The 26190-nt window shown below is 39.9% G+C and overlaps 2 protein-coding genes across 5 annotated transcripts in view; one reads left to right on the top strand and one right to left on the bottom strand.

Annotated features, from left to right (window-relative positions):
- Positions 1 to 2382: 2382 nt before the first annotated feature.
- Positions 2383 to 4872, bottom strand: LOC144231829 (uncharacterized). Of its 4 annotated transcripts, none has more exons than XR_013335206.1 (3): positions 4576 to 4872; positions 3402 to 3746; positions 2383 to 2586 (listed from the first exon to the last, which is right to left on the bottom strand). XR_013335206.1 is itself a non-coding variant. In XM_077764392.1 (3 exons), exons 1-3 carry the CDS (start codon positions 4856 to 4858, stop codon positions 2548 to 2550), a joined length of 474 nt encoding a protein of 157 aa, XP_077620518.1. In that variant the 5' UTR covers positions 4859 to 4872; the 3' UTR covers positions 2383 to 2547. The 4 variants fall into 4 exon arrangements, 1 of the variants encoding a protein (XP_077620518.1); XR_013335207.1 differs by having other exon boundaries at positions 3523 to 3746; XR_013335205.1 differs by having other exon boundaries at positions 3582 to 3746.
- Positions 4873 to 4885: 13 nt separating this feature from the next.
- Positions 4886 to 26190, top strand: part of MAPK6 (mitogen-activated protein kinase 6) — a 36638-nt gene continuing 15333 nt past the window's right edge. Inside the window, exons 1-2 of the mRNA XM_077764391.1 lie at positions 4886 to 5089; positions 24420 to 25609. Of these exons, the coding sequence (XP_077620517.1) occupies positions 25055 to 25609 (555 nt within the window). The 5' untranslated portion in view covers positions 4886 to 5089; positions 24420 to 25054. The remainder of the gene's footprint in view (positions 5090 to 24419; positions 25610 to 26190) is intronic.

Genomic DNA, 26190 nt, shown 5'->3' with positions numbered 1-26190 from the left:
TGGTAGTTCTTTTTATGTGATATCTATGTTTGAACATAAAAGTTCAGAAATTATGAGCTCAACAGCCTAGGTCTGGTAACCCTGTGACTTGAAAGCTGTACCGCTCTAACGCAATTTACATTACGTCATTTTTTTTTTAATGATTGCTCACACTGCATGAGTATCCGTAACTTACCGCCATATTATCAAGTCAAGCTCAGTCTCCCAAGTCCTGGACCTTTCCAAATGACTTTTTTTTGTAAACAAATAGTTTATTGTCAAGTTGGTTTCCATATAACACCCAGTGCTCATCCCCACAAGTGCCCTCCTCCACGCCCATCTCCTCCTTCCCCCTGCAACACCCATCAGTCCTCAGTTTGTTCTCAGCATTCAAGAGTCTCTCATGGTTTGCCTCTCTCCCCCTCCCCCATGGTCCTCTGTTAAGTTCCTCCTAATCCGTGCAAACATATAGTATTTGTCCTTCTCTGCCTGACTTACTTCACTCAGCATAACACCCTCAAGGTCCATCCATGTTGCTACGCGTGGCCAGATTTCATTCTTTCTCATTGCCATATAGTATTCCATCGTATATATAAACCACATCTTCTTGATCCATTCATCCGTTGATGGACACTTCGGCTCTTTCCATGTTTTGGCTATTGTTGAGAGTGCTGCTATGAACATTGGGGTACATGTACATGTACAAGGCATCAACATTCTTATATCCCTTGGGTAAATTCCTAGCAGTGCTATTGCTGGGTCATAGGGGAGTTCTATTGTGAATTTTTTGAGGAACCTCCACACTGTTTTCCAGAGGGTCTGCACCAGTTTACATTCCCACCAACAGTGTAGGAGGGTGCCCATTGCTCCACATCCTCTCCAGCATCGAGAGTTCTCTGATTTGCTTCCAAATCTTTTCTGAACAAAGATTGTATACTTTACTACAGTTAAACGTCATCTCTGTAAAAACCATGATCTTGAGTAATTACATTGTAGTCTATCATATTCTGATCTGAGTTCTTAAATTTGCTAAGTATTGTAACTCCAAACATTGACAAAAACATTACTCAGGACTGGGCAAAAGGGAAAGAAAAACCTGTATTGCTGTTTTTGAGAACGCAAAGCTTCAAAATTTGTGTCACTCCATTAATCAACATTCTTTCAATCAACCTATCTCTGCAATAATATAAGCCCATATCTCTTCATCCCAACCTAAAGGTGTCTTGACTTTTTGAAATGACCAACATATTTGTTCAATAATGTAATAATCCTATCAAGAAAGGAAGTGGTATGTCTTTGTAATGATTTACTTGAAAAGACTCCATGACTCCTACTAATGGTTACATTTTCCCTAACACTAATGTGTTCTGTGATTTATATTAGGAAATTTCCAGGGATCGGCATTAAGCTTAGTGGTCTGTATTTTCAAAATCTGTTTTTCCCTCCATCTTGCAAATCACGATACTGGCAATTTATCTTAATAGGAAGATAGTAATTGAATTGGAAAAAGATAAAACAAGCAGCCTAATGAGGGAATTTAAATTCAAAGAGGTGAAGTGAGGACAACTGGGTGACAAGACTTACCTAAGCATCACTCATCTAAGCATTCACCAAGTCCAGCGGATTCTGCCCCAAGAATATCGCTTGTATTGTCATCCCTGTCTGTGCCCACTAGACACATTCTTTCCCTTTCTTTTTCTCTACTGTTTAAACCAGAGTTTGGATTGAGGTTTCCATCACTGTGACAGAATTCTGACTTACCGAAGAAAGGGTGGCTCTCAGAGGACACCAGAATATCATTACCAGATTAAGGATGCAGGGCAGAAAAAGCAATGGATTCTCCTACCCTCTCCCTGCCTCTAATTTCTCATTCATCTAACCTACCCTTCCCATTTATGTCAGAATTATCTTTCTAAAGTACTAGTTGTATCATCTAAATGCTTCTCCTGCCTTTAACATAAATCCATAAGTTTTGGCATCCAATCAAGGCCTTCTCAGTCTGGTGCTAACTTGTCTTCATTCCGCTAGGCCTGTCAGATTTCTTCTACTTCCAAAGTGTGCCTGGCACATTCATGCCTTTGTACATTTTGCTCTCTCATTCAGAAAATTTTTTTCCTGATCCTTCCTGATGGAATCAAGCCCAGGCTCAGATATTCCCTCTTCCAGTTGAAGCTTTCCTGATGTTCTCATTAATTGTTCCTTCCAATAAGGGCAGGTAATTTGCATTTCTGCTCTGGAAGGAATCATCTCATGCTGCTTTATGGTGTACTTACTCGATCTCTCCTGCATGACTCCACTACAACAGTGGCTTTCAGTGGCTTTCAGACTCTTCTAACAATAGCATAATTCATAGCAATAATGAGAGATAAGCAGAAATGCATTTTACATTGTTATCCAATTGGCTCATTTATATATATTTTATTTCATCAATTTTAAGAAAGAAGTCTTCTAGGGGCGCCTGGGTGGCTTAGCTGGTTAAGTGTCCGACTTCAGCTCAGGTCATTATCTCATGGTTCATGGGTTCGAGCCCCTTGTCGGGCTCTGTGCTGACAGCTCAGAGCCTTGAGCCTACTCCGGATTCTGTGTCTCCGTTCTCCGTCTCTCTCTCTCAAAAACAAAAATTAAAAAAAAAAATAGGTCTTCTATGTTAATATTTCTGAAACCAGGATGTAGCAATAGAGTATCATATTTTGAAAAGAGTTTTCATTTATTTTTGTTGTTTTCACTTTCTTAATAGTACATAAAATTATGGCATGCCATGATTAATGACATTTCAGATTTGTTGAAATATCGTACATAACGGAAACATAAGTCTCAGAAAGCAATATTTACCCTTTATTATGGGCAATGCTCTCTAGTATTTTGCTCTATTTCCTTAAGAAAAAATGCAGACCATGATCCACCAAAATCACTTCACTACTCACTACTGGATCGTAACCTTCAGTTTGAAAGACTACTTAGAATTGAAACTATTTACAGCCACACAATAGGATTAAGATCTAAGACTGACATTAACATGCCTTTACAACTCCACCATTCACAGAAACATGACTTCAATTCCAAGAAATTCTTGCCCAAGAAGATGAAGTTGCAAATAACTTAACTGCAGTTTCAGGAACTTCCTCAAAGTCTATTTATCTGAACAACAGACTATTGACTGATCAAGCCTTCATCAGGATAAACAGCCTGCTCCTCAACAGATTATCTTTGGATTCGTCAAACAATTGTTTACTCTCCTGGCTCGCTTCAAAACTTTCTTCTCCCTGTAATCGTCCTAAATGATATTATAAATTCAGTCCAGTCTCTCTCATGCTTTCATTGAAAGACTGGTCTTAAACCAGATACCCTGAATCTTAGAACTATTCTATACATGACCTCCCTCTTCGAGATGTTAAGACTGTCAGCATAGTGTTATCACTTACTGTTGTGAGCAATAAACTTGGTTTGATCAACAGGTTCTTTTGGTGGTCTTTGCTGGAACTCAAGAGCTGATACTACATTATAAGCTCTCAAGGGAAAACACAGTATTTCTTTTCCTCCTACCTCCTGCTGGTGATCAAACATTGATGGACAAGGAAGGAAGGGTGTCTCAGGGATCTTACAGTATCCGATTGCCAGGGCAGTAGGGATGTAAACCGGTCACAGGTAAAGAGCTCTTGTTGCAGAGGGGCTGCATCCACAAATTAGAACTCTTGTTGTTGGAACAGGCCTCCCCTTTTTCTTGGTTTTCTGTGCTCAACCTCTTCACACCTGGTACTGACATGATACTGTTTTAAATATAAAAAATATAGAATATTCAAGCTCCAACCCAACCACTTAACTTCAAGCTACTATATAATCTTTAAAGCGGTTATTTGCCCCAAGCTTGAAGATGTGCATAAAAATGGATAAGGGGTTGCCAAACGTTTGGTTCTCATCAGGACTGATTAAGTCATTGAAAAAATATGCTGACCCGCGTCTCTGATAAATACCTACATAAATTTCCCATAAATGCTGGGAAGGATCCTTGGACCAAGGAAGTCGTGGTAAACAAAATTAAGTTTGCTTTCATCCAAGTAGTCCCGAGAAGGCACCAATCTACATTTTCCATTACCTCGCACGGTACACCCCTTCCCAAATTCTGATTCAGGCCTAGTCCAAAGCGCAGCAACAAGCCAGGTGCTTGTTGTTGAAGGTGAAAACTCTTATCACCTTTCCTGTTTTCGTTCTCACTGTTCCTTCCTCAACACCCTCCCCCGCGCCTACTCTGGTTACATCTGTTTCTCCAGATCCAGCTGAAAGATCACCGTGACCACCTCACTTAGAAGCCCTCCTTCATACCCTAAGGCAGAATTAATGACCTTCTTGGCTTTTGGCCGCTAACTGCGTTGGTCTCGCACATTGGCTGCTGCCTTCTAGCCAACCCATCTTCAAGGCCCATCCCTAAGCACATGGACGAAGGCTCACTCCTCTTGGACGGCCCAGTGGCTTGCCCGTTGTAGGTGCGCAATAAACACTAGCAAGGAGTTTAGTCACTTTGTGCTGTGGAGATGTGGCAAGGGAAGAGGACAGAGGGCCCGTCTGCCCACCTCCCAGCCAGCCCCCAGCCCAGCCCACCTGAGGCTGCTGATGAGATCCCGTGCCTCTCCCGCCGCCCCCGCAGCGCCCGGAACCCAGTCACCAGCGTTGGAAATTCCGGCGCGTGAAGCGCTCGGGGCCGAGCGGAGGCGGGGGAACCCGTGGAGTGAGCCTGTGACGCGAGGGGGCGTTGCTCATGGATACCCCGCCCCCTCTCCCTCGCCCTCTCTCGCGGGTCGGGGTTACATGGCGGCGACTGCGGCAAAGCGAGAGCCTCGGAGACGCCGCTGCCGCCACCACAGCCGGAGACCTGAGCCGACATTGGGGGCTGTCCGCGGGCCCNTGGCGCGGAGTCTCGCCTTCCTGGCACGCTGCCTTCAGAATGCTCCCGCGTCTCCTCCCCCATCCCACTCCGGTGACTCGGCCTCAGCTGACTCCGGCCGGGCAAAGTCTCCAGTGGACTCGGCGAATTGCGTAGCGCGCACCGCTCACCCGGCTGGTCTCAGAGTCCCGAAGTCCTCTGCCCAAGTTCTGAGTCCTTGCTGTAAATGAGGTACAGAAAACTTGTCTGAGTCGGAATTCCTAATTTCTCTCTCCCCACTCCCCGTCCCCCGCCCTACTGCAGCCTTTCTTAGCTGCGTTCGGGACTTGGGAGCTTTGGTCTGTGAAAGTACCCAAATGGAAACTTGTTTTGTCAGTTCACTGAAAAGGGCCTCTTCACTTGGTTGTGCGTTTTTATCTGACTTGGTGAGGTGCGTTGAAAAGTAAAGGTCTTTTGGCCTCCTTTGTTCTTGGACTTAGTGAGACTCAACTGGTTCAGGTGTTATGTGGGAGCTCTGTGAGGCAGGATCTTTTTGATTCCTTTCCTGTTGTATTTTTTCTTTTGCTTGCTCATTGGCAAAGATCCGGTGAAGTGGTGAAATTAGAAGTCTTACTGCGTTTGCAGCAGAATTCATGGCGTTTTCTTCAATGCTCTTAAAAGTCAGTATTAACTTTTTTTAACGATACAAGATGCTGTGTCAAGGGAAAAAAATAACGGGGGACAAAATGGAGCTCAAACAGCTTCAGAGTAATTTTCTGATTGCTTCATTCTTTTAGTCTTCTTAGGTTTTAAAGTTCTGATTGGACATATTCTCTTTCTTCAACGTTGGGAAACGGAGATGGAAAGAGTAATCTGACAGGAAGAATGTAGGGTCCAAACAGGGGCCTGGCCCTGAAAAGGAACAGCTTCTAGAGTTTCTTCTTAGAAATGTCAGATTTTAATATGTGAAAAGTAATTTTGAATTGGGTGGAAGAATCTCTAACATCTCTGACGAGTGAGTAGTTGTTCAGACACGCTTATGAACGGCTTGCTTGCTATGTGGCAGGAGTGTAAAGTCCTTTCACATATATATGTTACATCACTTAGTAAGAATTGTCTGGTGAAACTTGTAAAATTGCTTATTGGTGTTCTAAATTCAGTAATTGCAGCCGTCGAGGAAATATGCCAGATTTGAGCAGGACATGATTTAATATTTAGAGGTTTCTGTTAAGAAAAAAAATCTCTGGGAAATAGGGAATTGTTTATAAAAACCTTTATATATGATCATATTTTGTAGTTTGGTTACTTGCAGTAGAGGATTAAACATAGTGTTTGGCTACTCTTTGTGATTAAGAAAGAATCTAAAGAAGATCTGAAGATGAGTTAATTTTGCGATAGAAACAGCACATGTTCTGATGACAAGTGTTAGTACTAAATGTGTTGCAGTGTTTTGCATAAGTTCATTTAAGCATCGTGAGAATTCATAACTGACAAAATAGTAAGGTTTGCTGACTCAGGGTACATTACTGAAGGGGATGGGGTCTGGTAGGAGGAAGCTTAGAAGTGTGGCAAGTTTTGAGTTGGGTGATGACTCATACTGCCCACGGACTGCTACGTGGCCCTTTTTTTTATACACTGTATTTTTTTAAATGATAGGGCTAAAATGTTTCTGTCCACATCGTAATTCTCTCAAGAGGAGCCACAGTTTCTCTAAGAGTAATGGCTTCTTAAATTGTGTTTTGAAAGAAGATCATATAACCTACAGGTGGAATTTTATAACATTTGCTGAGAGGAAAGGTAATATAAATTGCTGGTCAGTTGCTACCATTAAATGTTTGATACTCGCAGTTCTTTCTTTATAATTAAGAAAGATTTGTTAAGGATTATTTTAAAAAGACATAACTTTTATGGTGTGGGTAGAAATTAACCTTATGTTCTCATTGGTAATGTAAAAGTTATCTTTAATATCTAGAAATTAGTTTTAAGTGTTATAAAGGTGCAGAAATATTAATCGGAAATAAAGCTCTGGACATGAGCATTTCACTCTGATAGAATTATACATAGTGTTTTCTCCTGATCTACATGATTTTTCTGTTTGAATAAAGACAACTTGTGTATGTATTATTATAGGCACTTTTTCATCAGTCCCTTTTTTTTCCAAGTCTATTGTTTTTTTAATTTTTAAGTAGTCTCTACACCCATTGTGGGGCTTGAACTCACAACGCTGAGGTCACGAGCCCCATGCTCCACTAACTGAGACAGCCAGATGCCCCCCATCAGTCTTTTTTAAAGAAAAGCAGAAAGTAAGTTTCCAAATTTAGGACTCAAACTGAAATCTGGTAATATATTTTGACGGATTTTTTAAAGCCACCACTTAGCAGATTGGCTTAAAATAAGATTGAGGGGTAAAAAGGTTGAGAATAGCAGTTTGTTTTAAAAAAGAGAAGAAAAAACTACCCATCCCCTAGGTTTTCATCTCAAAGTGAATTTATTTGAAGAGTTTTGTGGGTAGTGAAGTGTATTGTTAATACGAATTAAATCTTTGGAAAGATTTTGGAAGATCCTTGCATGATTTATATAGAAGTTTAATAAAGTTTAATTTAAACTTTATATTTCCTCCTAAAGGAAATATAAAAATACAAATGTAAAAGAGTATTGTAGATTTTCAAGACATCCTATCACCTAGAGGTTGAACATGCATTTCCAGGGTTTTTTTTTGTTTTTTTTCGGTTTTTTTTTTTAAATTTAGAGCACAAGCAGGGTGGAGCAGAGAGCGCGGGGAAGACAGAATCCTAAGCAGGCTCCATGCCCCGATGTGGGCCTCAAACTCATGTGAGATCATGACCTGAGCTGAGATCAAGAGTCAGATGCTTAACCGAATGCGCCCCCCAGTTCTTCTTTTTTTTTTTTAAGAGCATAAGTAATTACCTGTCATGCATAATTCAGAATTTATGAACAAAATGGGTATCTTAGCCCGTCTCCTTTCTATGAGATCCTTATGAAATGGTGAGCTGCACCACTGTGGTCCAGTTGATTGTGCACATTGCCCATTTGAACCATGTGTTACTCTACGGCTCCAGTTAAAATAGATGTCTCAAAAGTAAGTCCTTTGTGGCCTTGTTGGATGCCCCTATCAGCTCCTTCACCGGGTTTTGTGGGCTGCTACTCTGTAGCTTGCTCCTGGTATGGGGATTTTGGTCAGTATTCTTGCTCAGAGACCGGACTAAAACTTTACAAAAACAAAACAATGTAATGTTATTGTAGTTAATGGCTTTTTCCAGGGAGTTGTTTTTCATGTGGAGCTGATGCTTTTAAGGTTACAGTGGTATGGGCTGAGTCCAGCCATCATTTTTTTTCTTCCATAAGCTATGTATTTAGAAAATATAGTGTGTCCCGCTGATGGTTCTTAAAAAGTTTGTCTTTCATAAACGTCAGCCCTTTAAATCTATTTAAGGATTTAGAGTTGTACAGAGATGGAATGTTTATACGGCAAATCAGATTTTTCCATTGATTTTCATTTCAATTTAGTATGTCATTTCGTGGGAAGAAATGGTAGCACAAAAGTTGGTTGCTAGAGTACTTGAGGGAAGAAACTTCCTCTGCTGAGAGTGAAATCTCTGCATTTAGTTCTGTACAAACTATAAAATATTAATGTTTACAGAGGGGTCATGGCCATTATCTTACCCCAGGTAAATGATAGCTGAGGAAACCGAGGCCCAGAGAGAACTAACATCCTAATACTCAAAGTATTATTTCTGAACCAGCAGTAGTAACGTCACCCAAGGATTTGTTAGTGCAGAATTCTTGACCCCATCCCACTACCTACTGAGTTAGAATCTACCTTTTCACAGGATTCTCAGGTGATTCAAATGCACATTCATTTCTAGAAGTGCTGCTAAATGATGCATACTTAATTGCTTAGCTGGTTAGTGACTGATTTGGAAATTTCAGGTCTTCTGAGTTGCTCTTTTTATTGACTCTCCTGAAAAAGGTCAAAGGAAAATTGAAGGTCTAATTATTCACTGTATAATAGAACTTTCAGTGATGGAAGTGTTCTATTCTTTGCTGTCCAGCGAGGTAGCCACTAGCCACATGTGCCTATTGAGCACTTTACAGTGGCTAGTGCACCTGAGGAACTGAATTTTAATTTTAATTATAAATAGCTGTGTATAGCTAGTGGCTACCATATTGGACAGCTCAGATCTAGATGATTTTTTCCTGTACTAAATTTAAAATAACCTAAGATTTAATTTAATAATTGATTAGGCTCAGTTTAATAATTTCCTTCCTGGGGTGCCTGGATGGCTCACTTGGTTAAGCAGCCAACTCTTGATTTCAGTTCAGGTCATGATCTCATGGAGAGATTGAGCCCCGCCCGTTTAGGCCTGTGTGCTGATAGCATAGAACCTGCTTGGGATTCTCTCTCCCTCTCTGCCTCCCCTGCTACCCCCACTTGCTCGCTCTCTCAAAATAAATATGCATTAAAAAATAATTTCTTTCTTCATTTACAAATTGGAAAGATGGTTTCTTTTTTTTTTTTTAAATTTTTTAAATGTTTTATTTATTTCTAGGAGAGAGAGAGAGAGACAGTGTGAGCAGGGGAGGGTCAGAGAGAGAGGGAGTCACAGACTCTGAAACAGGCTCCAGGCTCTGAGCTGGCAGTCAGCACAGAGCCCGATGCGGGACTCGAACCCACAAACTGCGAGATCATGACCTGATCGAAAGTTGGACGCCCAACCGACTAAGCCACCCAGGCACCCCTGGAAAGATGGTTTCTAACTGCCTGTTTTTTCATTATACCCAGATACGATTTTAACGGTTAATTTAAAGCACTGCCAGTTTTCTGATTGATACTCTTGTATAGTAGATAATCTTAAATTGCAAGAATGTATGTTTTCCTGTTTGTCTCAGTAAAGATATTTTCACTTAGATTAAAAAAATTAAAGGGCCAGTCAGTTAAGCATCCAACTTTGGCTCAAGTCAAGATCTTGTGGTTCTCAGTTCGAGCCCTGTATCAGGCTCAGATGTTCCAACAGCTCAGAACCTGGAATCTGCTTCAGGTTCTGTGTCTCCCTCTATCTCTGCCCCTCCTCTGTTCACACTCTGTTTCTCTCGCTCAAAGGACTGGTTTGTTTGGTTTTTTTAATGTTTTGTTTCTGAGAGAGAGAGAGACCGCATGAGCAGGGGAGGGTCAGAGAGAGAGGGAGATACAGAATCCGGAAACAAGCTCCAGGCTCTGAGCTAGCTGGCAGCACAGAGCCCGATGCGGGGCTCGAACCCACGAACTGTGAGATCATTCATTTCCTGAGCCGAAGTCAGACACTTAACTGACTGAGCCACTCAGGCGCCTCCTGTCTCTCTCGCTCAAAATAATAAAATAAGCATTAAAAAAATTAAAAATAGTTGTTAAATAAATACTTCTTAACTATGTTGTAGATAACATTGAGGGGGCAGTTTTTGCCTCTGGCCTAGTACCTCTAGGCTTGTTGGCACTTGTGGATAGCTGCCAGATTGATCTGCCATTTTTTTTTAATGTTTTATTTATTTTTGAGAGAGAGGTTGGAAGAGGGGCAGAGAGAAAGGGTACAGGATCTGAAGGGGTTTCTGGGGTGACAGCAGAGAGCCCCACATGGGGCTTGAACTAAGAAGCCACGAGATCATGACCTGAGCCAATGTCAGTCGGTTAACCCACTGAGCCACCCAAGGCACCCCTGCTATTTTGTATGTTATTTCCAGGTGCAGAAACATTGACTCTCAACCTCCCCTCTTCGGCAGGGGGAAGAATCTAACCCTAAAGTAAATCAGACTGGCCTGTGTCCAAATCTGGACATTTACTATGTATATGATTTCAGTGAAGTTGATTTCCCTCTACAAGAGTACCAGTACTCTTGTTGTAAAATAAGGTTTGCAGTACTCATTCTGAGTAGTAGAAATAATTTATCACTTAGAAAATTCTTGGCACTTAATACATACTTAGTAGATATAAATTGCCTTCCTGAGACCTCCTACTTAGCTTTTATGGCCTTCTGTAATTTAGTCTTACACTTGAGATTTCAACCAGGCTTAAGACATACTCTGATTTTAAATTTTACTGGTTCCCGGTGGTTGCTGTAACTTCATGTTTTGCTTCACTCATGTCATATCCCTTGTAGATTCTTCCACTTGAGCTCTGGATTCCTTCTCTTGACTTCTTAAGGACTCATCTCTTGATTGTATCATGAATTTTTCCTTTTTTACTGGGTCATCTTTATTAGTATATAAATATAAATGTGTCCTGAACTATACTATTTAATGTGGTAGCCACTGGGCACATGTGGCTACTTAAATAAAAATGTATTGAGGAAAACAATCAGTTTCTCAGCCCTCTAGCCATATTTGTTTAGTAGCCATATGTGGCTGATTGGCTACCATACTGAACAGTGTGTCTATAAATCTGTTAACATACCCTCTCCCAATCCCACATTCTCCTCCAGCTACTGTCTAATTTCTCATTTCTCTGATCTTCTTTCACGCAAATTTTCAATGGTTGTCTTTGTGTGCTCTCTCCCGCCTTTGCTCCTCAGCCTGTTCTAGACTGGCTTCTGTCACCATCTTAACCACATGAAATTGCTGTAATCAAGATACTAGTGACTTTGCTTTACCGAATTCATCTTACTGGATCTTGTGATAGAATTCAGTGTAGTTGATGACTGTTTTCTGCATATTCATCTACTTTTCTTAGCTTATGAGACATACATTCTTTTTGTTTTTCCTCCTACCTCACACCTTGTTATAACTTTTTACAGGCTTCCACATATTGGCATATCCCAGAGTTTAGTTCTGGGCCTCCCCCCACCCTTTCTAAATTCTTTCCCCAGCTGGTCTCATTCAACTTCTTAAGTACTACCTACAGGTGGATAATTCTCAGATTTACATTTAGACTTCTCACCTGAGCTCCGGACGCATTCTCCAGTTGTGTACTTGATATTACCACTCAGTTACCTAAACAGACAGTATGTAAACAGGCTTAACATATCCAAAATAGAATTCTTTTTCCCATATTCTTCTTTCAGTCTTCTCCATCTTAGTAATTGACACCTAGGTGCTGTCCTTAAATCCTCTTTCCCTTATCTCCCAAATCTAATCCATCACCAAGTTCTCTTGGTCTCCAGAATATTACTTGAATCTCTCTCCTATTTTACGTCTTTATTGCTACCATCCTAGTTTTAGCCACTGTCATCTTACTTGGCCTACTGAAATAGCTTTTTAACTGGTTCTACTTTCCCTCTGTTATCTTCAGTCCATTCTCTTACCAGTAGCCAGAATTCATCTTTTTAAAATGTAAATGAAACTGTGCCAGTTGTCTGCTTGAATCCTTCATAGCTTTCCTTTACACTTATTATAAAATTGAGAATCTTGCCTCATGTGGTTTTTTTTTTCCTAGTTGTCTAGTCTTAACTCCATGTCACTCCCCTCTTTCTTTGCTCAGGATGCTGTAGGGCTACACTGCCATCGTTTCCTCCAGAATACCGCATTCTGTCCTGCTTTAGGTTGTATTTGCTGTTTTCACTGTTTGGAATGCTCTTTGCCTACCTCTCAGCAGTGCTGGTACCGTCTCATTTAGATTTCAGCTTCTTAGATGGCCATTTCCCAGCCACTCAGTCATAGCCCTTAGATAAATCTGGAGTCGTGTTATTTGTTTGATAATCTGTCTTCACTAGATTGTAAACTAGAATGTAAACTCATTGGAAGTAGAACCTTGGCTGTCTTATCAAATAGTGCCTGACACATGCCAGGTACTCAGTAAATTTTTGTGGACTATAGAAAATGTTTGATTCCTTTAAGCTTTTAAAGGGAAAAAGTACATTAAAGATTGTGTTGTCACTTTAACGTGATTCTGGCCTAGGTCCTTTAGCTGTCAAGTACATTATTGGTATAATTGCAGAAACTTAAATGGAATCTGAGTATTAGATAGTAATATTATATCAGTGTTAATTTCCTGATCTTGATTATGTTTTAGTTATACAGAAGAGTGTCCTGTCTATAGGAAATCTATGGTACTCTCAAAGAGGTGGAGGAGTGTGTAGGTCAATTAAAAAAAAAAAAAAAAAAGCATTAGTTGAGAGGTCATGGGCTTTAGTTTACAACCTGAGATTCAAATCATGGCTCTTTCATTGATGTGTGATGTTGAATGCATTATTTAAATTCTCTGAAATAAAGATTCTAAAATCCATTACATAGCATTGTTAGGATTTAGTAAAAGAGTATATGTCCAGTACAATACTTCCCACGTAATACATTCCTAATCACGTTTGTTATTTCAGCTAAAATATGGACATTTATCTTGATTAACACGATTAATTTTCATTTCCTTTGGAATTTCCAGTGAACCTGTGATGTTAATGTATTGGTTTATGTTATGATTGATGTAAAGTACAAAAAAACCACTTGACAAAATAAGTCATTACTTGCAATTGGTGATTTATTTAGTTTTTTTTCCCTCCCTTTCACACTCCATTGATGGGCATGGTATTAAGTAAACATAATGACCAAAAAAGAAGATGGTGTTTAAGGATAACCCATGAGCCTTGTATACTTATCACAGTCTCAGTTCACCTCTTTCCAGCACTTTGTGCTCTTGTCTTATAATTTATTTCTACATGTGCTGTAAACCCCATGATTTTTTTTACTTTAAATAATCAATGGTCTCTTAAGGACATTTAAACATGTAGATGTTTTTTGTTTTGTTTTGAGATTTTTTTAAAAATATTCTCCAGTTATTTACCCTTTCTGGAGATTCTGTTCCTTCTGCAGCTTCCATTTGTTGTCATTTTCCTTCAGCCCAAGAACTTTTAGCATTTCTTTAGCAAAAGTCTGAACAAGACCGATTCTTTTTACTTTTGTCTTTTTTTAAAAAAATTTTTTAATGTTTTTTATTTATTTCTGAGAGAGAGAGAGAGAGACAGCGTGAGCAGGGGTGGGTCAGAGAAAGAGGGAGATACAGAATCCGAAGCAGGCTCCAGGCTCTGAGCTAGGGCTGTCAGCACAGAGCCCAATGCGGGGCTCGAACCCACGAACCGTGAGATCATGACCTGAGCCGAAGTTGGATGCTTAACTGACTGAGCCACCCAGGTGCCCCTCTTTTTGTCTCTTTGAAAATGTCTTTATTTCATCTTCATTTTTTTTTTTTTTAAATGTTTTATTTATTTCTAGGAGAGAGAGAGACAGCGTGAACAGGGGAGGGTCAGAGAGAGAGGGAGTCACAGACTGAAACAGGCTCCAGGCTCCGAGCTGGCAGTCAGCACAGAGCCCGACGCGGGGCTCGAACCCACGAACCGCGAGATCATGACCCAAGCGAAAGTCGGACGCTTAACCGACTAAGCCACCCAGGCGCCCCCCATCTTCATTTTTGAAATGTATTCCCCTAGATACAGAATTCTAGGTTAATATTTCCTTTTTTTTTTGGGCACTTGAAAGATGATGTTCTCTCGTCTTCTGGCTATCATTTCTAGTGATAAATCAGCTATCATATCCATTCTTCTCTCATATATACTTTTTACCTGGTTGCTTTTAAGAGTTCCTCTTTTTTTCTCCCCCTCCACTTTCCACAGTTTGGCTATGATCTGCCTAGGTATAGATTTTTTTATATTATCTTTATGGCAGTGCGTTGAGTTCTTGGGTCTGTGAATTGGTGTCTTTTGTCAGTTTTGGAAAGTCTTTGTTGATTCTCTCTTCATATATTTCTACCCCATCAGCTTTCTGAATCTGTTCAGCCTAGCTGCTAGCTCTTTGGACTGCTTGGACGTTGCTTTCTAGTACCACTTCAGGTTTTCTTTACTTTGTGTTTTTGCCCTATTTATTTACTTAAGGAAGAACATCTGCCTTACACTCAGATTGCATTGCTTCCTAACTTGTCCCCTGCCACCGCCCTCAGAGGGCAGCTGCCTTGGATGTGGTGGAGGCCCATATGCTTCATGAGATTCTCTCTCGGCTTTCCTGCCTTGCCCTCACACTTTTGCTCTCAGTGAGGACCTGTGGGGAAGAGTTGGCAGGTGGAACTTGAAGCTGGGCCTCCTCTGAATGCTAATCTATTATCTGAAACCACATGCAGCTATTAAAGTTGGGTATAAATTTGGTTTCTTCTCAATTTTGTTAGTCATAAATTAGCTTACTTTGCCAGGAATGAGACTAGTTATACCATGGTCTCTTATGAAGGGCTTAATATTTTTCTAGAATTTATTTAGATTTCTTTGGGCCACCTGGGTGGNCTCTGTCTTCCCCCCCCCCCCCCCCCCCCCCCCCCCACTTGTACTCTGTTTCTCTCCCCCTCTCTCTCTCAAAAATAAATATTAAAATTTTTTTAGAATTTATTCAGACTTCTTTGCATCTTTAGCTTTTCTGTTGGGTTTGTAAAAAACTACAGTATTGTAGCTTATTCAGCTTGTCATGGTTTATAGGGTGAGAGTAATGGTGTCTTGTAATTTTCTGCATTCTAAGCAGAAGTGGAAATTAAAATTATTAAACTTTTGGGGCCCCTGGGTGGCTCAGTCGGTTAAGCATCCACCTCTTGATATCGGCTCAGGCAATGATCTCACGGTTTCATGGGTTCAAGCCCTGCATTGGGCTTTGTACTAGCAGCATGGAGCCTGCTTGGGAGTCTCTCTCTGCCCTTCCCCCACTCGCACTCTCTCTCAAAATAAATAAACTTAAAAACATTATAAAACTTAAGAGCTGGAAGAGGCCATAGTAGTCATGTAGTTTACCTATATCATTTTCCTTATGAGGAACTGAGGCCTAGAAATGTGAACTACTTTGATATACAGCTAATTTAGCCTTGAATCCTGAACTAGATGTCAAATCTCTTTAATTCATTGTTTGTTCTTTTAATTTGGGCTGAGCAAACCCAGACAGGAATTTTTCAGTAGTTCCAAACTTTAGTGTGAATCCGATAGGAAACTTACACTGTGTTTTTTAATCTTGTAAGCTTTGTTCAGCCTTGGAGAAAATGAGAAACAAAAGGAGGAGGGATATTCTAGGAACGTTATATGCCATTCTGATTGCATTTTTTAAAACAATTGGGTACACTTTGATCAAGCCTGTGGTTCTGTCCATTTGATGGGAGTCCAGAAGTGTTTTGTACGGCCTTCTTCATACCCTCACCAGGGTTAGCTGAAAAGTGACAGCAGTTATATTTGACGTGCAATCTGGAAAGCTTTGGTGCTAAATGCCTTAGAGCCTGCTAGGATGGACTGAAATCAGAGTAATGTCAAGGTCTCACATACCTTCATGATGCCTACTTGGTATCACATGGACTAATGGGACTTTTTACAGAATCCTGCTTGTCTACTAATATAAGACACTATTTCACTGGTACAACCCCTTACTACCTCAACAACAAAAAAGGCATTATAACAAAGTTTCCCCAACCCCCACCCCCAGTCTGAGTGAGCTTTTTTCACGTGTTGACAAATCTGTGTGTTTACTATAGAGTGAGGCTCCTCAGGGGGAATGACTGGAAAGTACCAGATCTGGGAGTTACCACTGATGTTCCCCTGTGGTAGGTCAGAGTATGATCAGATTCTGAAAAACTTGAGGGTAGAACTTACTTACCATCTCCAAAACTTCCTAATATCAGATACAATATGCTATTTACATTAATTTAGTCAGTACAGTTTCTTTCTTTAATTTTTTTTAAACATTTATTTATTATTGAGAGACAGAGCATGAGCGTGGGAGGGGCGGAGCGGGGGGGAGACAACAGAATCTGAGGCAGACTCTGGGCTCTGCGCTGTTAGCACAGAGCTCGATGTGGGGCTTGAACTCACAAAGCGTGAGATCATGACCTGAGCTGAGGTCGGATGCTTAACTGACTGAGCCAGCCAGGTGTGCCCACTCAGTACGGTTTCTAAAATACCTACTAAGTGCCAGGTACTATGCTCAGAAAGTGTTAATAAAGCAACTGAATCTCAAGCCTTTTATTTTAAAATAGAGCTACATGCAACAAAGGGAAGGGGAATGGTGCCTGGAAGTGTAGAGGGATCTGAAGGGTAGAGATTAGATTAGATTGGGGAAAGATGGCCTACAACAAGGGAAGGAGAATACTGCTAGTAAATAGAGGGGGGAGAAATGTTAGTGGGATAGGGAGGAATCTACTACAACGATCTAGGAGTACGCTCCATGAGGTTAGGGTGTTTGTTTTTTTAGCCTCTTTTGACCTCTGCTATATCTTAATGCCTAAAACAATGTCTGGCTTATGGTAAGCATGCAGTAAGGTTTTGTTGAATAAAAATGTAATGGATAGTAGAATTAAAGCTGTTTTCTTCAAAGGTGTTCAAAACATCTTGGTTCTCTGCTCCTGGGACCATGTTGGGATTGCATTTCCCCGCTCCCTTGAAGCAAGTTTGACCATGTGACCTGCCTTGATCAGTAAAATGTGAGAAGTGAAATGTGTCATTTTTGGATGGAAGCTTTAGACCAGTGAGGTATTCCCACATTCTCTTTCCTTCTGGCACCGTCAAGTAGCAATGCCAGAGCAGGTAGTTGCTTCAACAACTTGGATGACAGCTACGTTGGACCTGTTGCATGAGCATGACTTAAAACTTCTATTGTAAGTGGGGCGCCTGTGTGGCTTAGTTGGTTAGGCGTCCGACTTCGGCTCAGGTCATGATTTCATGGTTCGTGGGTTCGAGCCCCGCATCGGGCTCTGTGCTGACAGCCAGCTCAGAGCCTGGAGCCTGTCTTTGGATTCTGTGTCTCCCTCTCTCTCTGACCCTCCCCTGCTCATGCTGTCTGTCTCTCTCTCAAAAATAAATAAAGCACTAAAAATTAAAAAAAAATCTATTGTAAGTCAATGAGATATTGGGGATTTTCTGTTACTATACGGTTATCTAATGTATCTTGACTACAGAAATTTATATTCATTTTCATCTGATTGGAATCCTCATATGGCCAAAGATACTTGAAGAAGGAGGCTGCCCACATGTCTCTTCTTTATATATTTGCTCCGATGTTGCCTTAACATTAGTTAAGAGGAGTTTTAGAAATGAGGACTCAGGCAGGAGAAAGATAGGAGAGGAGATGAAGGGTTATTAGAATTATTTTAAAATTTCTAACCATAAATTTGTAGAAAGGGTTGTATTTGTTTAACGTTTAGTATATAGCAATTTCAATCACATTTCCTGCATTTTGGGCATCCCATCATGATATGTGCTTGGGAACAAAGACCATGTAAGTAAAAGTCTTGTTGATCTGTGCTTTCATAGATCATAGACTTAGAATTGGAAGGGTCTTTTAGAGATTCTTTGACCAAGTTATCTGGTCTGTGTTTTTATATTCTAATATGGATACCCTAGAATAAATATACCAAGTAGAGATGAGCATCAAAATGAATATAATGACATTTATTTTATAATGGCTTTTTTAAATAGAAAAAGGCAAATGCAAATTCTTAATGTTAAAGTATATTCAGGCAAAGAATCAGACAATTTAAGAACAGAAGTAGGGAGTAGAAGAGATTTGTTTTGTTTTTTTAAAAACTGGATACTTTGTTAGAAGCCAAAGAATCATCTATCTTTGACTTTTTAAGTTTGCTCTATAGGAGACATTAGTTACTGATAGCAGGCAAGGCCTGTTAAGGCTTTGGTGTTTTAGTTTTAAGGTCCTTCATCCCACCCAGATGGCTGAGACCTCCTTGAGGTCCAGATGCTGACAAGGGATTCATAATAGCTCTTGGGACTCCGCTTCATCAGGAGCAAGGGCATTGTCAAGAATGCATATGAACAAGCAGTTAAGCTGTAGCCTTTGGCCTTCTCTGCCCTAGAAACTTAGTAGCTTTGATGAGAGCTTGAGATATGATCTTAGAGGAGGATGAATTTGCTATAACAACACCTCTCTGTGCCAGGGTTAAGAGATAGTCCTAGGTGAATGTAAATAGAGCTTAACCTTTCCCTTCTCTCCAAAGGCAGCTAGGTTTTGGCTGAGGAGATGTGAGGCTGGCTGGATTCCAGGTAACTCAAGTTACTCACTTGACCCTAGAGAAGAGCAAAGTAGGCAAGAGGGGTTGAGGAGGGGGGAGGTGGAGAGTTATCCGTGCATGTGATCAGGCCAGATGACCTATGTCAACATTTACCCTGATAAGCAGCAGAATGGAAGATGTAAGAGAAAACCAGATAAGTAATCTTTATGTTTAAGTCTCTCACCTCAAACTTGCTTTGCACATCCAGACTCCTTTTCTGATGTGGGGCCAAGTTCTTATATAGGAAGGGAAGGAAAATCTAGTTTCTATAGAATGGGGAGATGGGGCAGAGTGAAGTTCTTTAACTGCCTTTTATTTCTTTCTTTGTCATTTTATAACTTTACTGAATATGCTTAGGCTTGACTCAGAGTGCCTGTATTTCTCGTGGCTTGGCTGTAGGCTAAGTGACAGAAAGCAGGTGGTGATTAAGGAAAGAAAGGAGTGCTTGAGGACATCGGTGTGGCTAATGGCAGTTTCAGGGAACTGTCTTGGAAATGTAGGAAGCTGGTACCCAGACTGGGATCACAGAAAACTTACTTCCATTTTATGGTGGATCACTGAAGACCACAGGTAAAGCATGAAGCCATCTTTATTCTTGTAAATCATTCTCTGTAATTCATTTTATTTATCTAGTTGTTAAAAACAAAACATTGGCCCAACTAATTAAAATTTAGTTAAGGGTCTCTCTCCAAACAACACAGTATCAGCACTGGGGTTGGTAGAAGTAGGTAACCTGTGGAGGTGGAGAAATTAGAAGAATGCTGGGAAAGGCTTATTTTAGTTACTGTCCCATCTTAGTTTTCCTTTTCCTCCTTTGAAGTATGTGGAAATGCAGAAGGAACCCCAGATATTTTTCTGAGTCTGAGCCTTGAACTTTTATGAAGTTAAACATGAAAGATGGCAGAGGAAATGGTATAAATGGGGCATTTCTAGAGTTTGTTGATATGGACGGAGGGTGCTCTGACCAGTAACCCACTGGTCCAGTGGAGTTGTATCTGCATGCTTTTATTCAAGCCAAAGAACTCCATGATTGATGTAAAAGATAGAGGTAGTTGGAGACCTCAGGATTTGTATCAGGGTGATAAGGAGGAAACTGTCTTCACGGTCACTAAGAGTGAGCATGGGAGGCCTCTGCCTTCTTATGGCTTCTAGAGGCATACATCCAGATCTCCCTAATTAGGTCAGATCCCCCAGTGTGCAGGTTCTCATAGCATCCTGTACCATTCTTTGGTACCACTTGTCCCCTTTGCCTCCCTCTTTTTCCTGTTGTTAGTTTATCATTGTTTGTTTCCAGTCATACTGTAAACCCCATGAGGGCATGGCACAAGTCTGTTTTTACTTACTCTTTTACCCCCAGTACCTAGTATATTGACAGGTACATAGCATATAATTAGTAAATACTTACTGAAAGGAGGATGAATGAATTAGAATCATTTACTGGATCCACTTTGTCATGCAGAAGTAAGTATAGCATTATCTCCAACTTACTGATTAAGGTGGGCTTACTTTCCAAGCTCCTGAATGAAAACCTGCTCCAATAGCTTTTGGTCTAATGGATATTGAAGGATTTTATTATTTTATTTTATTTTATTTTATTTTATTTTAATGTTTTATTTATATTTGAGAGAGATCATGAGTGGGAGACGGCCAGAGAGAGAGAGACAGAATTGGAAGGAGGCTCCAGGCTCTGAGCTGTCAGCACAGAGCCCGATGCGGGGCTCAAACCCACAAGCTCTGAGATCATGACCTGAGCCAAAGTCAGACGGTTAACTGACAGAGCCACCCAGGCGCCCCTTTTTTAAATTATTATTATTTTTAAAAATTTTTATTTTTTAAGGATTTTAAAGAATAGTATAGAGCAGTGAGGTAGATCACTGGGCAAGAACTCCTATTGCCCCCATGCCCCTTCCCATTTTTTATTAGTGTAATCCTCACTGTAGGATTACAGTTTTGGTGATTAACATTCCTTTCTTTCATTAGAATGGTCTCATTTGTGTAAAGTCTGTTTAAGTCTTTCAGTATAGTCATCATCTGAATCTGTAATGAGGACTCTGCAGTTCTCCGCCTAGGTACAGTTTTTTTATTTTTAAAAAAACGTTTTTAAAAAGTTTATTTCTGAGAGAGAGAGAGACACACACACACACAACGTGAGCAGGGGAGGGTCAGAGAGAGAGGGAGATACAGAATCTGAAACAGGCTCCAGGCTCTGAGCTAGCTGTCAGCACAGAGCCCGATGTGGGGCTCGAACCCATGAACCGTGAGATCATGACCTGAGCCAAAGTCGGACGCCCAACTGACTGAGCCACTTAGGCGCCCCCAATTTTTTATTTTTTTACCCACTGTTTACCCCTGTAAGTGCTGACCAGTCACAGATGTCCGAAAAGGCATTGTCATCCTTGTAGTTTTTGGTCTGGGATGCTTCTTGTTCTCACTACAATTTAAAGGGAGCAGATGTGAGTTTGAGGTCTTGAATAGAGATCTTGTCATTTTCATGACTCTCTCCAGTAATGTGGCTACAGTTCTATTATAGTGCTATTCTGTCTGATAATAGTGGTGTCACTTACAGCAAAGCTAAATTATTTGTGCTTGATTAGGATTGCTCTACTAGTGAAGTAGAAGCTTAAGAGCACTTACACATTTTCTGCTCTTATGTCAAGTCTATAGAACTGACTTTAAAATGTACATTTATCGGGGCACCTGGGTGGCTTAGTTGGTTAAGCGTCCGACTTTCGCTTAGGTCATGATCTCGTGGTTCGTGGGTTCGAGCCCCGCGTCGGGCTCTGTGCTGACTGCCGGCTCAGAGCCTGGAGCCTGTTTCAGAGTCTGTGACTCCTTCTCTCTCTGACCCTCCCCTGCTCATGCTGTCTCTTTCTCTCTCTCCTAGAAATAAATAAAACATTAAAAAAAATTTTTTTTTAAAATGTACATTTACCAAAAACTTAAAAGTTTGCTGAGCTTTAAGGAATTGTCTATATAAGGGCAAGAAGGGAGGTATGAACAAACATTCTGTTTTGGGTAGAGACTAGAAATGTCAAATTTCAGAAATTTTGGCACTTTTAAAAAAAACATTGTTTTTTAGGGGCTCCTGGGTGGCTCAGTTTGTTGAACATCCAATCCTTGATTTTGGCTCTCAGGTCATGATCCCAGGATCGTAGAATCAAGCCCTGTGTCAGGCTCTGGGCTAAGCAGAGCCTGCTTAAGTTTCTATCTCTCTTCCTCACTCACATGTGCTCTCTTGCTCCCTCTCTCTAAAAAAATAAATTAGAAAAATACTCTCTTTTAAAAGGGTATTTGGTAGAGAACTGGAAGTATCAAGATGTATACAAATAGAAAAAAGTGAGAGGAAGGGGAGATAGTATTAATTAAAGCCTTTTAAAAATTGGAATAGTCTTTAATTCAAAAGTTTATTTGCAAACTTTAACTTTTAAATGTTTCACACAAACTGATAAGGCACAGAATTTTTAGGAGTCAGCTTGGTTTTTTTCCTTCTCCTTTATTTCTGAAAAGCAGACCAAAACTTGCAAAGAGAAGAAACTATCTGTTAGAGGTAAACAAAGCTGTTATGTTATGCTATTGAGGTCTTATACAACATTAAGCAGATAGAAGAAGTGCTCATATTTAATAAAAGAACTCCGTGATAGTAAATATCAATTTTTATTAAAGTTGTTGCCATAAGGATCCTTTGTTTAGACTCTGAGTTATCAGTATCATCAGTTTCTTTTTCACACAGTTTGAATGTCTGTGGATTTCTTGAATGTGGTTTGCTCAGATTGTGGCAAGTCTCTACCTTACATGTTTCAGAATCTTATATTTCCACATGTAAGGTATGTGGGAATATGAAGCAAGCAGGACATTAAGGCAGATTCCCTATCTTACAGAATCTTCACTGCTGTGAAACACCTCAGGTATTTGAGACGCCTAGCAGTTCTTTTAAGCCGTAGCTGAAGGTGATTGAAAGTGGTCATGTAATTCAAGTTCAGAATGGGCTGCTTTATTTCATGTATTGATAGTTTCTCATTGCCTTTAAATGATTAGCCCTTGAATAAATGAATATTGCACTTGTCCCACTTCCAATTTCTTCAGACCTATTCAGAAAATAACACTGTAGCTACATCTGTGCCAGCTATTAGACCAAAAAGCAGCAACAGGAAGCCTTTCCATATAAGAGTTAGCCTGTATTACGTGCTTATAGGCATATACATTTAAATGAGCTACTACATTGGCCACCTAGTTGTGTCTCAGACATGAGACAGTGGCTTTGATGTGCTTTGATGTGCTAGCCCTTATTTCCACACAACACTCGTAAGGCCCACCCATTTGGAGCTTTGCTGTCAATACTGCCTCACTAGAGGCATTCCCTGACTACGCTCCCTGTCTCTTTTCTACTTTCTTTACATCACTTATTGCCATCTGACATCTGTGTTTTGTTTATTTGTCAGCCTGTCTTCCCCCACTATATGAGCTCTTCTCATACATACCTCCCAGTTCTATAAAATTGTAATAATTTGTCATGCTTCTATATATTTTTAAAAAGAAATAACACATTAAAGAAATAGTTGGAGCATATTGTATAACCCTACCCTAACAGTAGTCCTTTCCCTCATCATGAATTTGTTACTTACTAATGATGTTTTTAATACATTTGCCATATATATATACACACACAAGTATATAAAAATATATGCACTCATAAAGTAACATTGTGCCTGTTTATGAATCTGAAATAACTGGTTTCAGCATGTACATTCTCCATTTCTGTTTTCAAATTTAGTGTATGGTGATTTCAATCATCTATTCATTTTTACTGTTAAATAGTATTTCACTATATGAATATAGCTCATTTATTCTCCAATTGCTGAAAGGTTCGACTGTGTTTAATTTGCCACTCCAAAAAAATGGGCATTTGTTCGTTTGCAAGTATTTCTCTTGGGAGTTGTTTTTTGGAGAAAAATTACCAAGTCATAGGTATGCTACTTACTCATTTATGTATTTATTCCAGAGTGCTCTTTGTCATTCTTTTACTAATTTAAACTCACCAGTATTGTATGAAAGTTCTTGTTTTTCCACATTCCTCCTCAGATTTGATATTAGCAGACTCTTAAAAATGTTTTTCTGACCTGAAATTTATCTTCTTGAATAATTTGATTTGTCTAAGTATCGGTAAAGTTAAACACCTTTATTGGTTTATTCACTGTTCAGGTTCACTCTTTTGTAAGTTGAAGATCATGCTCTGCAGATTTCTTATTTGTACTATTGTATTTTTGTTCATCGGCTATTGATCAGCAGAGTTAATAAGTACACATGTTCTTTAATGAACTAACACATTGCAGGCTCATTATCATTTATTTGTGGATGGATGGAAATGTTACGTACTCAAAAAATTAGAAAGAGTTATATTAAAAGTGTTATGAACCTTCTTGTGTTTAATGACTGTAAATACTATAAAGACTCTAGTATGGTGGGGTCTAGAGTTTGAGCCCAGTTCATGTGAATTGCTTAAGTAGTTGTTTATAGCTCCGTTCGTGACATTTAACAAAGGTGCAGAGCATTTCCTGTAGTGGTGACTCTTCTTTTTTTCTCATCCTCCAGGTTGTATCAGAGTAAGATGGACGGTAGCTTTGATTGTGATTGTGGTGAGCTGGAGCCACCTGATCACTAACAAAAGACATCTTCTGTTAACCAACAGCCACCAGGGCTTCCTGTTGAAATACACAGCAACAAAGGAAGAAAGGAGGCAAAACGGAAATAGTGCTTACGAGCACCTTAGAATGATGCTGCTCAGGACCAGTCCAACACTGAATGTATCTGCACTGTGAGGAGAATGTTCATAGAAGCCTGTTGTGTGCATATTTATTCACATTTTTGTTAAATGTTAAATTGTTTAGCACAGTAAATCTGAGTGCATAGTATGTCATTTCATTCCGTTTGAGTTTCTTGAGTGTTTTCTGTAAATGTCTGCAGAGTTGCTGACCCTTTCTTGAACTATGAGTACTGCAATCTTTTTAATTCTCAGTATGAGTAGAGCTCTTTGAGCTTTAAATCTAAGGGGAACTCAACGGGCCTGGTTGGCATATGCAATGAACATCAAGAAATCATCTTGCTCTGGAAGCAAACTTATTTTAATTTTCCTTTTTTGAAAGATCTTTCCTTTTGATGTCAGTTTTCTTCCTTGTTTACACAAGTTCAACAATTCGAAAGGAAAAGGCAATAGTAAAGGTTTCAAAATGGCAGAGAAATTTGAAAGTCTCATGAACATTCATGGTTTTGATCTGGGCTCTAGGTATATGGACTTAAAACCATTGGGTTGTGGAGGCAATGGCTTGGTTTTTTCTGCTGTAGACAATGACTGTGACAAAAGAGTAGCCATCAAGAAAATTGTCCTTACTGATCCCCAAAGTGTCAAACATGCTCTACGTGAAATCAAAATTATTAGAAGACTTGACCATGATAACATTGTGAAAGTGTTTGAAATTCTTGGTCCTAGTGGAAGCCAGTTAACAGACGATGTGGGCTCTCTTACCGAACTGAACAGTGTTTACATTGTTCAGGAGTACATGGAGACAGACTTGGCTAATGTGCTGGAGCAGGGCCCTTTACTGGAAGAGCATGCCAGGCTTTTCATGTATCAGCTGCTACGTGGGCTCAAATATATTCACTCTGCAAACGTACTGCACAGAGATCTCAAACCAGCTAATCTTTTCATTAACACTGAAGACTTGGTGCTGAAGATAGGTGACTTTGGTCTTGCACGGATCATGGATCCCCATTATTCCCATAAGGTACGTGCAAAGCCAGCTGAGACAGACCTTTAAACTGATGGGTATCATCAAGAATAGGTATTTCTTTTTCTTTGTATGTCGTGACAGGTTTTTTTCTTTAATTGTATTAAATTGTACATAGTACCTTTTTTCCTGAAAACAGATCTTTCATTCAGAATCTCTCTGTGTTTAAAAAGGTGGGGTGGGATCCTAATTACATACAGATTCTTAAAGTGTATGGTTATTTATTATAACTGAAACGCTCCCTTATTTAAAAGTGGGGTATATTCTTAAGTGTTTAGGGCAGAATTGTGGTTCTATCTGAAGGTAAGAGGGAATGCTATTTCAACTTTTAGGTCTTCTTTTGTCCCTTTGAGTTTCTAGTATTCTGTTATTCCTTATTTAGGCAAATTTAATTTAGTTTGCTGTCTAAATTTGCATAAAGATAAAATGGGCAGTAAGAATAGCTAAAGGGATTCATAGTAACTGTACTTTAGGTAACATTTTGCCTTCATAGAAGAAGTTAGTATTTTCTGAGCTCAACTTTGGTACTTTAGTTTTCAAATGAAATTATCTGTGGGATCCTAATCTTTAAAATATTA

This window comes from Crocuta crocuta, unplaced genomic scaffold (assembly GCF_008692635.1).
Source record: "Crocuta crocuta isolate KB4526 unplaced genomic scaffold, BGI_CrCroc_1.0 scaffold102, whole genome shotgun sequence".
NCBI lineage: Eukaryota > Metazoa > Chordata > Mammalia > Carnivora > Hyaenidae > Crocuta > Crocuta crocuta.
The sequence above is the reverse complement of the archived record's forward strand: the minus strand, read 5'-3'. Positions and strand labels throughout refer to the sequence as shown.

What these genes read in the sequence shown, in the direction of transcription:
- LOC144231829 (XM_077764392.1), bottom strand. Translation starts at nt 4,858, where the DNA reads ATGTCGGCTCAGGTCTCCGGCTGTGGTGGCGGCAGCGGCGTCTCCGAG. An exon ending in GATCTCATCAGCAGCCTCAG is followed by an intron (nt 3,736 to 4,575) that starts GTGGGCTGGGCT and finishes GTATCATGTCAG; the next exon opens with TACCAGGTGTGAAGAGGTTG. An exon ending in TGCCCTGGCAATCGGATACT is followed by an intron (nt 2,585 to 3,581) that starts GTAAGATCCCTG and finishes TGTTTTTGAGAG; the next exon opens with AGAGAGACGGAGAACGGAGA.